The 12,517-nt window shown below is 43.1% G+C and overlaps 1 protein-coding gene across 1 annotated transcript in view; it reads left to right on the top strand.

Annotated features, from left to right (window-relative positions):
* The first annotated feature begins 1,086 nt into the window (after positions 1-1,086).
* Positions 1,087-12,517, top strand: part of spc25 (SPC25 component of NDC80 kinetochore complex) — a 13,385-nt gene continuing 1,954 nt past the window's right edge. The window contains exons 1-6 of the mRNA XM_081367659.1: positions 1,087-1,414; positions 1,734-1,896; positions 2,949-3,014; positions 3,135-3,281; positions 4,148-4,252; positions 4,572-4,670. Coding sequence (XP_081223785.1) covers positions 1,740-1,896; positions 2,949-3,014; positions 3,135-3,281; positions 4,148-4,252; positions 4,572-4,670 — 574 coding nt within the window. The 5' untranslated portion in view covers positions 1,087-1,414; positions 1,734-1,739. The remainder of the gene's footprint in view (positions 1,415-1,733; positions 1,897-2,948; positions 3,015-3,134; positions 3,282-4,147; positions 4,253-4,571; positions 4,671-12,517) is intronic.

Genomic DNA, 12,517 nt, shown 5'->3' with positions numbered 1-12,517 from the left:
CTCTGTATTAAAAAAAACTGAATGAAAATGCAGTGTATTAAAATGTTTGACATGCAAACAATTGATTTGTGCAAAAAGGTTGTTAAGTTTCTGCCTATTCTAGACATTACTATATCAGTCATGTACTAAGTAGCTGAAGATATGGTGTCCTTGAACTACAGTGGCAATTGAAGTGGACTGATAACATGTTCTTAATCACTGATATGTTAATGCTCAGTCATTGTTATATGTTGCGTCATATGTGATCTATATGTAATTTTTTTGGTATCTGTCATTCTGTAGATGCTTTGTCCTATGATTTGTACATGGGTAATGTATTAAAAAGACCTTTATGAAACTGTATGTGAGTCTATGTGAATGCAACATTCAGAACTATTCATTTAGGCTTCTTTGAGTAGTATTTAGACAGTTCAGGTAACTTCAATGAGGAGCAAATACCTTAAAGTAAATTGTGCTCATTTAGTTTAGCAACAATAGCATGGCATTATTTATTTATTGCTTGTTTAATGTCTATAAATTGTATGGTCACAATGACGATAAAATGTTTTTTTAATGACGATAAAAGTATTTTGTAAACTAAATACTACCTAAAATTACTTTTAAATGGCCCAAATACTGGTTTAAGAAGTTTTTCCTTCATCTGGGTAACTGAGTAAAACACTAGGAGGCTAAAATGTAGATAATAAATTTTAGATGAGAGTTTAGGATAGTGGAAAGACCAGATGACAACAAACAGCGTAATATGAAAATGTTATAGTTTCATATTGTGTACATATGTTTTAATATATTTCATCAAGACTTGCTCTAAGAGTAGAAAACACTCCACACTAATACCGCTGAAATCCCTCTGGTGATTTGCATGATTCTCTTCAAATGAAGATAAGTCATACTTACATTTCTAGCATTTAGGCACATGTAGGTAGATAAGATATAGGCTACAATACTGCAATTATATAACAATAAATAATTGATTATTATTTTATCTCTACTCGAACCACATTTGTGGTCAGCAAATCCTCTGTCCACCAGAGGGAGGTGTTCATACACTACGTTTGATTATACATGTTCATCAACAGAACAAACATCAACTCAAACTACACTAGATGGCGCAGCATTACTGAATCAAAGGGACTTTGACTGAATGAAGGGAAAATAAACGACCGCAGATATGATATATAATAATAAAAACCTAGCATTTTGAGGGAAAATAAAATGTACACTTCAGAGTTTATTATGTATATTATGAGCAATTAGCATGGAACAAACAACAAAGCTAATTTCATGCCGCTATTTTGAAGTTATGATGACGTAGCGTTGATGTTACGCAATTTCCGGTGTAACTGCTGACGGTACAGGCGCCGATTTTTGAAAACAAGAAAAATAAATTTGTGTTTATTTTCATTCCTTAAAGCGGGTAAGTGATTTAAACGTACTGTGCTACTATTAAAACAACATTTAATCAATATCATCAAAGTTTCAGCGCATAGAAATGAAGGACAAATGTGAAAATTGAATCGCACTGAAGTTTTATATCTAACAGTAACGCCTTCATATTGTGTGCTAATTTGATACTATATAGAATTATTATATATTATTATATTGTTGTAGAACAGAGTAGACAGACAGGGTGTCGTATGGAATAAACATGTGAGCAGACTGCGGTGGTAACGATAACTTACTAGTAAGTTAACGTTAACCGTCATTGTGTTTGTGTTGTTCGGATGATTTCGCAGCTCAGCATGGCATCCATCAGAGACTATAATGTAGTGGAGCAGTTCAACAGCAGACTGAAGGAGATAAGGACCAAACTTCTGGATCAGGCCATGGCAGAGGTGCTCAATGACAGGGCTGCGGAGCTCTGCCAGGATCACAGGCAGTACATGAAGTCTGTCTTGGGTGAGAGATCCACAGGATTGTGTTGTGGTTGCCCATCATGGTTTGAGTTTGTATGTGCATTTACAGTGGACGGATGTTAATTATCTAGCAGTGTTATCCATCTACATTAAAAGTAGGCTGGGTTGTATGGCGAAAAATATTATATTGTGATGCATTTATTTGTGTGTGGCTGGTTTCACAGACAAGGCTTTAGCTAGTCTTAGACTAAACTGCATGTTTGAGCTGTTTTAACTTAAAGCAACTTGCACTGACATATCTTAAAATATGTCACTAGCTGTCATTGTATTTTCTAAGGCATGTTTATAAAAGCTACATAAAAGTCCTGATTTAACTTAATCTAAGCCCTGTCTGTGAAACCAGGCCGTAATGTCTGTATTATGGATGTTTTATGGACAATTCTGTGAAAACTGATTCATGCAAAATGAATAGACGTAAACTCATGATATTCACAATTCAACATTTGGAATAAAAAGCAAGAATACCAAGAATATGCATTAAGAGGGTCAATTTAGTAGGTTTTAACCCTAAAGCATACTATATCATATTTTATACATGAAGGCCTCTGAATCACCAACATGATCTAAACTTTGCTGAAAAACCTGTTGCACACAATCTACTACATGCTTTCTGTCGTCTGATTGATAGTTTATGTTTTTTAGCAACTAAAAGGCCTTTTGGTATAATTGTAAAAACATCCACGTTCAGGTTGTGGTTCGCATGTCTTTTTCTGTGAAATCTTTAATGATTTTTTTTATAGTAAACATATGAATAACTTTTATGTTGTTGAAACGTTTTAATATTTCACAAACAGTTAGTAACAACTTAGGTTTATTTGATTATACATACATCATTTTTAGAAAAAAAGTCTTAAAATGTGTGTAACAAACATGATACAACAGACTTGTCCATTGCTCAGTCATCATTGCATTGCATTGCATTGCATTATTTGTTCTCATTATTAATTACAGAGCTTTGATCATAAAACTATGCATTTACACATCAAATATTTATATATTTGATAAATGTTGATTTGTATTATTTTATTCCTACAGATACTTGCTTTAAGAAATGCAAGGAGGATGAAACCATGTTTGACATGATACATGGTTACAAACAAGGTAAGATGTTGACTGGCACAACAGTTTGACAATTTAATATACAGTACATGCCATCTTCAATAAGCAGTTGAATGACCACTATTATGTTTCTATATTGTTAATTGTTTTTTGTCTTTTTAGATTTGAAGGAGAAAACATCTTTACTGAAAGAAAAGAGTTCTGAACAGCTTGAGGCTGTGTCGGAGATTGAAGACAAGGAGCACCACAAAGCACTCTTATTTCAGAGAATTGAGAAGCTCAAGAAGGATCAGGCCAGAAACAGGGAATGTGTGTAGGCCTCTCTTTCCTCTCATGCACTGTCATAGTCTTTATGTTGATGTGTAAAGCCTGGGACACACCAAGCTGACGTCAAAGAACTAGCGGCGGCGAAAGCTGACTGTGCTGTCGCCTCGCGTCGGCTGCGTCTCGGCTAAAAAGCTGCGCTTGAACACCAAAAGGACTAATGGCGACTGTCAACTTACACATGTGTTGTGCGCCTGCGTACAAGGAAATATCAGTCTATATCAGCAGGTATCAATAGTCTGTTTTCGTCATTAAAAAAGGGAAACAAAAACTCGGACTGCAGATACACAAATAAATCACGCCTATCACTTTTTTCATTCTAGTGGGCTCATGTTATTATGAAAATATTTGTGCATTCAAATGCTCAAGTAAGATATATAAATTTATAACTGCTTTCTGTCTGTACCGTCTTGACTTCTTTGCCCGCTTTCATCACTTTCACTTTTATTTCCGTGCTCTGACTCGTTCTCTAAGCTGAACAGCCAATCAGAGTTCACTCTTTCACAGACGGCCCAATGCCGATTCAACCCGAAAAAACTAAGCTGACTGTTGGCTTGGTGTGTCCTGGTTTACACTTAAAATAAAATAAAGGAGGTGGAGAGATAGTTATCCGTTACGGATGAGTGATTCATGAACACCTTTCGAAAACTTCTACCAAATAATCTTTTGTGAATCATTTATTAAGAAAATAATTCAATGAAATGCATGTTTTATGCTCAATAAAACTAATAGATATGAGCTCTATTTGTTTATAAATGTCTTATTTCCTGCATGTGACTGTTAGGTGACAGTCACAACAGACTGTTTATTATTGCTGATGTCCTTAATGCTTGTTTTATACATTTTTATAGTGATTCAGTCACAAAACAAAGCCAACAAGGACAGACTGAAGAAGCTGAACAAGTGTAAAGACATCTTTCAGAAACACCTCAGTCTTGAGATCAGAAAAATCCAAGGTAAAGTCTTTGTGCTAAACTATAGCGTATGATTGAAGTATGAAGTTGGTGTTTTTTCTTTCATTATGTGTTAAATACGTCATACAAATAGAGTGAGGTTCAAAAGTCTGATTCAAACCTGGAAAGTAACAAGGTTTTAGGATTTTATCACTATTTCTAGATCGCTATTCAAAATGTACCATTTTTTAATTGAGCTTTTTCACTAAAATTTTTGTTGTTTTTAGAATTTGTGAGAAAAATGAAAAGCATTTTTAATAATTGTCTCATACTTGGAGATGCAAGTTTTGATGGTGTATCACCAACATCTGTTGATTTGCAGGTGAGAAGCTGCAGTTCGTCTTCAGGAACATCAGTCGTAAAGATCCAGACATGGTCCATACGTTCCTCCTCCAGCTTGATCCAGAGGGCGTTTACCACAGTAAGTATTCATCTTCTGATCTGATTTTTTTCTCTCTTTTTTTTGGCTTAAATTAAACCTGATTTTCATCCTGCATGTGATTAGGCCCCAGCATTGGTTTATACTGATAAAATATTATTATTGCATAAATAAAATGTATACTTTAAAATTTACATGGTTTTAAAATAAAGTTTTTGAAAGAAGTCTCTCATGCTCACCAAGGCTACATTTATTAGATGAAAATACATTGAAAACTGTATATATTGTGAAATATTATTACAATTTAAAATAACTTTTTTCTATTTGAATATACAGTACCAGTCAAAAGTTTGGAAACATTACTATTTTTAATGTTTTTGAAAGAAGTCTCTTATGCTCATCAAGCCTGCAATAAAAAAAACAAACAAAAAAAAACAGTAATATTATGAAATATTATTACAATTTAAAATAATGGTTCTCTTTTTTAATATACTTTAAAATGTAATTTATTTTTGTGATGCAAAGCTGAATTTTCATCAGCAAGTACTCCAGTCTTTGGTGTCTTATGATCCTTCAGAAATCATTCTAATATGATGATTTGATACTCAGTTATTATCAATGATGGAAACAGTTGTGCTGTTTAATATATTTTTTTGCAATACTTTTTTCAGGATTCATTGATGAGTAAAACGTTAACAGCATTTATTCATAAAAACAGCATTTATTCAAAATAAAAACATTTCTAACATCTAAATAACATATAAATCGTTACCATCACCTTTTATCAATTTAACGCATCCTTGTTGAATTGAAGTACTAATTTCTTAAAAAAAGTTATTGTTCCCAAACTTTTGAACAGTAGTGTATATTATAGTGTATATTGATTTCTATTCTAAATAAATACAGTTCTTTTTAACTTTTTATTCATCAAATAATCCTGAAAAAAGTATCTCAGGTTATAAAAAAAATATCAAGCAGCACAACTGTTTCCAACATTGATCATAAATCATCATATTAGAATGATTTCTTAAGGATCATAAGACACCGAAGACTGGAGTACTTGCTGATGAAAATTCAGCTTTGCATCACAAAAATAAATTACATTTTAAAGTATATTAAAAAGAGAACCATTATTTTAAATTGTAATAATATTTCATAATATTACTGTTTTTTTTTTTGTTTTTTTTTTAATTGCAGGCTTGATGAGCATAAGAGACTTCTTTCAAAAACATTAAAAGTAGTAATGTTTCCAAACTTTTGACTGGTACTGTATATTAATGTAATTTTTCCTGTGATGCAAAGTTGAATATTCAGCATTATTACTCTCAGTCTTCAGTGTCACATGATCCTTCAGAAATCATTCTAACATGATGATTTGCTGCTCAAGAAACATTTCTGATTATCAGTGTTGAAAACAGTTGTGCTGCTTAATATGTTTGTGGAAACCAATTTTAAATATAAATCTTTTTTAACATTGTATATGTCTTTTCTGTCAATTTTTATCAATTTAAAGGTACAATATGTAAGATTTTTGCATTAAAATATCCCAAAATCTCAAGGCCAGTGTTATATATTTTGTTAAGTTGATGACTTACAATATCCCAAATGTTTCCAACTATTTTTAAATCGTGAGAAAATTGTGATTTTAACCAAGGAAACGGGGCGTTAGAGCAGGGGTGAGCTGGGAGTCGCCAGTCAATTGCGTCATATCCGTGTTACCCTCGGTTCTCTTACGAGAGTCCTCTCGTACTGCGTTTTATCAAAACGCTACGGGAAAAGTCTCTTTTCACGAAACACTGAAGCAAAAAATTATCCTTTAATTTTCATATATGTAAAACGCGTTGCGGCAGCAGCAGACAGCTATGGCGAGACGGCTTGCTCGCTCATTGGCTGCTCTGCGGCAACTGCTTAAGCCTATCGAGCGAGGCCTGAGATGGCATCAGGCCAATGAGGGCGCTTCGCGCCCTCCTCGCCACTTCCCGCCGAAACGGGCGTGGCTTACCTCTATAAAAGGAGCTCGAGAAGGCTGACTCACTTGATTTTAATCTCTTCAGCGAAGCGCACGCATCGCTGGATCACGGAAGCAAGCGTCGTTCGAAGCAAGCACTTCAGCGGGACGAGCCCTCGAAGCCGCTGGCCAACGCCGCCTTCTACAGCCGTACCTGCTGCGCTTTCCGACGCCTATATCCTTTATTGCTATATTGCTCTGTTTTCTGTGTGTGTGTGTGTGTGTGTGTTCGCTGCAACACTCACCCCTAAAAGAGCTGCGTCTTTTTCAAGACGCCTTCTCATGCAGCGCTCTCTGACGGCGAAATGCCCTTACTCCGAGCCAATTGCCTACGGTGACTCTGAGGACTCGCTAGGCATCCTTCCGAGGCTGCCCTTCCTGGAAGCGGACGGCGGGATTAGTTTTTCTTTACGTTACAAGAAAAGCTACCCTGCCTCCGCGCGCGTCATTCACCGGCGAAGGAGAAAAGAGTGTTCTCAGTCCCACCATTGGTCGGTCTCACCTCTTTTCTCTCATATTTCTCAGTTCCCTGTTCGGCGACTGGAAATATTATTGCAGCAAGTGAGTCTGTTATAGCACGCTTGCCTGCCAGCAAACGCCGAAGAATACATGTTGACGCCGCCTTTGCCGCCAATGCTTCACTCTGTCAGTCCCCTGAAGGCGACTGCAGAGATGCATTTTGCAGCCAGCGAGCGCGTAGTACCCGCTTGCCTGCAACCGAACACAGTTTCTACGGTTCCCGTGCGTCACTGGCGAAAGGAGAATGGAGTGTTTTCAGCCCCGCTGAAACTGGGCGATATCCACTCTTCTCACATTCAAAGCCTACATCCCCCTGTGGCTCAGTGGCGGAGTTATAGGTTTTCCGCATGGGAGACCGGAGTTCTAATCCCGGTCTAGCGGCATATATATTTTTATGCCGCCAATGCTTCGCTCTGTCAGTCCCCTGAAGGCGACTTCGGAGATGCATTTTGCAGCCAGCGAGCGCGTAGTACCCGCTTGCCTGCAACCGAACGCCGTTTCTACGGTTCCCGTGCGTCACTGGCGAAAGGGGAATGGAGTGTTTTCAGCCCCGCTGAAACCGGGCGATATCCACTCTTCTCACATTCTGGCATATTTCAGGCGTCTGAAAATGTTAGTATTGCATGTCGTGCTTACTCGCATGCCTGCAAGCAAACGCCAGTGTGGATAATACTCGCGCTGACTTTGTCTATGTATCTTCACTGTGGTCCAGTGGTAGATTATTAGACTCTCGCGCGGGGGATCCGAGTTCGAATCCCGGGTCTGCCGGCAGAAAATATTTTGCCGCCGAATGCAAATCACTCTGTTTGTTCCCCGAGAGGCAACTGCAGAAGTGTTTGTTTTCGCAGCCCACGAGCACGTGGTACATGCCTGCAAGCAAACGCCAGTGTGGATAATACTCGCGCTGACTTTGTCTATGTATCTTCACTGTGGTCCAGTGGTAGATTATTAGGCTCTCGCGCAGAGGATCCGAGTTCGAATCCCGGGTCTGCCGGCAGAAAATATTTATGCCGCCGAATGCAAATCACTCTGTTTGTTCCCCGAGAGGCAACTGCAGAAGTGTTTGTTTTGCAGCCCACGAGCGAAGTCCCGGCCACGGCCGATGATGCTATATGTGTACAGAAGATGCCCACTGCTTGTGCCCATCCCTACACATTAGCACAGCCCTTCACACAGGGCCCGCGCTCATATATTCGACTCGGGTCGATCACGCACACAACATAGTGAACGTGCCCACTGCCTAGTGCCCACAAATACTATGTTCTGCATGCCTTGTGGTTTCTGTAAAGACGAAACCTGTGCATTCACACTGCTCAGGCAGACAGTGCACTCATTGCAGTAATTGTGCCCGCTCTCCCGCGCCCACACTTACTAATGGTCATTATATGTCCTACGGGACTCGCCCAGCCCTCCCTTGCTCGGTTAAACACCGCAGCGGGGTCGAGCGCAGGCATTCTGCCCGGCCACGGCCGATGGTGCTATAAATGTAGTCTCGATGCCCACTCCTCAGTGCCCATCACTACACATAAGCACAGCCCTAGACTAAGGGCTCGCGCACATAAAATCGACTCAGGTCGATTGTGCTTCCAACATAGTGAGAGTGCCCGCTTCCCAGTGCCCACGAACACTATGTCTAACAGATCACAGGCTCTCTGTAAAAACGAGACCTGTGAGCGCGCGCTCTGCTCAGGCAGACACCGCGCCCAAAGCAGTAAATGTGCCCGCTCCCAGCCCACATCTACTCGCTCACATGAGTCCTATGAGACTTTCTCAGTCCTCCCTCACTCAGCTAAGCACTGTAGTAAGGTCGAGGACGAGCGTTCCGCCCGCTGTATTAAGCGCGCGCCCCGCCTCAAATGCCACAGGCATAACGCCTATGTTTTTATCCCCCGAAGCGCCTCTGTCGCACGGCGAACAGAGCGCGCTCCGTATCCAGCCCCTAGCCAGCCATGCAGAAGCATGGGCAGTGCTTCCAGGGGTTTCGGACTGGGTGCTAGGCATTATAAAGAGAGGCTTCTCGCTACAGTTTTGTCGACGCCCTCCCCGCTTCACAGCGCGCGTCGGAACTACGGTTTCGTTGGAAGTAGCTCACCTACTTCGAGCCGAAATATCAAAACTGATAAGCAAAGGGGCGATAGAGCGCGTTCCCCCAGCTCTAAGCGAAGGGGGACTATACAGCAGATACTTTCTAGTCCCCAAAAAGGACGGCGGTATCAGACCCATACTGGATCTAAGACGGCTGAACAGAGTATTATTGAAACGCAGTTTCAAAATGCTCACAACCAGCAAAATTCTCGCGCATGTTCGCCGAGAAGACTGGTTCATGTCGATAGATCTGAAGGACGCGTATTTTCAAATACAGATAGCGTCACACCACAGGCGATACTTGAGATTCGCCTTCGGGGGTCAGACATACCAGTATACAGTCCTGCCATTCGGCTTGTCCCTAGCACCTCGTACATTTACGAAATGCAGGGACGCAGCGCTCGCTCCTCTCAGACTCAGAGGCATGCGAGTGCTGAACTATTTGGACGACTGGTTGATCTTAGCTCAATCACGATCACAGCTCGTGGAGCACAGAACCATTTTACTCGATCACCTCGAGAATCTTGGTATCACAGTCAACTGGACAAAGAGTTCATTGAACCCCAGTCAAACGATTTTGTTTCTGGGGTCGTTCTGGACTCACAGTCTATGACAGCGCGGCTGTCACCACAGCGCGTGTTGATCATTCAGCGCGCGGCGAGGTCTTTCCGCCGCGGCGCTGTCACCCCGCTCAGGAAGTTTCAAAAGATGCTGGGTCTCATGGCTTCAGCATCGTCAGTTCTCCGGCTGGGCCTGCTCCGCATGCGCCCGCTGCAGTTCTGGTTGAAAACGCGGGTACCGCGCAGAGCGTGGGCGACCGGTCGATTACGCCTCAAGGTCGATCAGAGCTGTGTTTCAGCCCTGGCGCCTTGGACAGCGGACGACTGGTACCAATCAGGAGTAAGCCTGGGGACTTCCTCGAGAGTGAGGATGGTGTCGACAGACGCATCCACCTCGGGATGGGGAGCTCTGCTCGAGGGCAGACCGTTCTTCGGCCTGTGGTCGGAACGAGAAAAGCTCCAACACATAAACTGCCTAGAAATGCTGGCAGTGCACAACGCGATGACGCGTTTTTGTCCCCACATCAAGGACGAACACGTCATAGTCCGTTCGGACAACATGGCTGTGGTGTCCTACATAAATTGCCAGGGCGGTCTGAAGTCCATATCCCTGTACAGGCTGGCGAAATGCCTCCTATTATGGGCTCAGCACAACTTACGCTCGCTGAGAGCAGTGCATGTACCTGGGCTTCAGAATGTGGGCCCAGACAGACTGTCCAGGAACAATGTTCCCCCGGGCGAATGGTCTCTACACCCACAAACAGTCCGGCTGTTGTGGGAGAGATTAGGCAGAGCGGAGGTGGACCTTTTCGCGTCCCGCGAAAACGCGCACTGCCCCGCGTTCTTTTCAAAGACCGACAGCGCGCTGTCCCGAAGGTGGCCGCGCTGCCCGTTATATGTTTTTCCCCCCGTCTCCCTCCTGCCACAGGTGCTGGAACGGGTCAGGGAAACGAAATGCCCAGTCCTGCTTGTAGCTCCGTTCTGGGAGAACCAGATATGGTTCCCAGTTCTGATGCAGTTGACAGATATCGATCCATGGCCACTGCCGTTGAGGAGAGATCTCCTCTCGCAGGCCGGGGGCTCGATTTGGCACCCACACCCGGAACTGTGGTCCCTTCATGTGTGGGCGCTCAACGGATACCCGTTGGTCTCACAGAGGGAGTCGTGAATACCATCACTCAGGCTAGAGCGCCGTCGACACGGCGGCTTTATGCTTCGAAGTGGTCGGTTTTCTCCGGCTGGTGTACAGCTCGGAGCATTTCACCCCTCGAATGTGAGGTAACGGAGGTTTTCTCCTTCCTACAAGAGCTGTTGGATAAGGGCAGATCCCCTTCCACGCTCAAAGTGTATGTGGCGGCTATTTCAGCGTTCTTTGGTTCAACGCTGGGTCAGTCGCTGGGAAGGAATGATTTAGTCATCCGCTTCCTCAGGGGAGCTAGGAGACTGAATCCGCCCAGACCTCCTTCAGTTCCTTTGTGGGACCTTTCTACGGTCCTGGCGGCCATGAAAGGTGCCCCTTTCGAGCCTATCCAGTCTATTAGCCTCAAACACTTGTCTTTCAAAACAGTGTTTTTGATGGCTCTCGCTTCAGTGAAGCGCATAGGCGACCTGCACGCGCTCTCTGTGAGCCCGGCGTGCTTGGAGTTTGGTCCTAATGACTCTAAAGTCATACTCAAACCTAAGCACGGCTATGTGCCGAAATCCCTCAACACGCCTTTTCGGGCTCAGGTCATTTCCCTGGCTGCCCTGCCGGCATCGAGTGAGGAAGGGGACTCGCGTTTTCTTTGCCCTGTTAGGGCTTTAAGAGCTTATATGTCCCGCTCTGCTGTCTTCAGACAGACAGAGCAGCTCTTTGTCTCGTTCAGTGGACGTTCCAAAGGAATGGCTGTTTCGAAACAAAGTCTATCCAGATGGATAGTTGACGCCATAGCGCTGGCGTATACTGCCAAGGGCATTCCATGCCCGTTGGGAGTCAGAGCGCACTCTACGAGAAGCGTTGCTTCTTCGTGGGCTTGGTCCAGCGGGATTTCCCTACAGGATATATGTACGGCGGCAGGCTGGGCCTCGCCGTCTACATTTATCAGGTTTTATAACCTAGAGGTTCCCGCCTTGCAGGCTAAGCTTTTGTCGGTGTAATCTGTTCAGCCGTCTAGTCAGACCGCTGAAACTCATGCGCTATGCGCTACCGACTATCTTGGGCAGAACTGTGTAAGACCCACATTTTCCGCATTAGTTCAGGTTCCCTACCCTGTCTATGTGATGTTATACTTGCGTCTGTGGACATGTCTATTCTACGACGCTACAGTTTAGGGAATTAAGGCTCCCACCCTTATTCCCTGACTCTGTGTGAGTCAATCTGGTGATTATGCACTGTATGCCTGAAATAGCTTCCGGTGATCAGTGTTTTTTATCCCAGCACGCACGGCGTTTTGCAAGGGGTTCCCGTAGCGTTTTGATAAAACGCAGTACGAGAGGACTCTCGTAAGAGAACGTACTCGGTTACTAATGTAACCTCGGTTCTCTCTAGAAGAGGGAACGAGTACTGCGTTCTCTGCCGTGCGTACGGTTCACTCTGGTTCGCTTCGGCGATCAAAATCAAGTGAGTCAGCCTTCTCGAGCTCCTTTTATAGAGGTAAGCCACGCCCGTTTCGGCGGGAAGTGGCGAGGAGGGCGCGAAGCGCCCTCATTGGCCTGATGCCATCTCAGGCCTCGCTCGA

This window comes from Scardinius erythrophthalmus, assembly GCF_964197995.2.
Source record: "Scardinius erythrophthalmus genome assembly, chromosome: 6".
Lineage (NCBI taxonomy): Eukaryota > Metazoa > Chordata > Actinopteri > Cypriniformes > Leuciscidae > Scardinius > Scardinius erythrophthalmus.
Note: the sequence above shows the minus strand (reverse complement) of the source record. Positions and strands in the feature narration are given on the sequence as shown.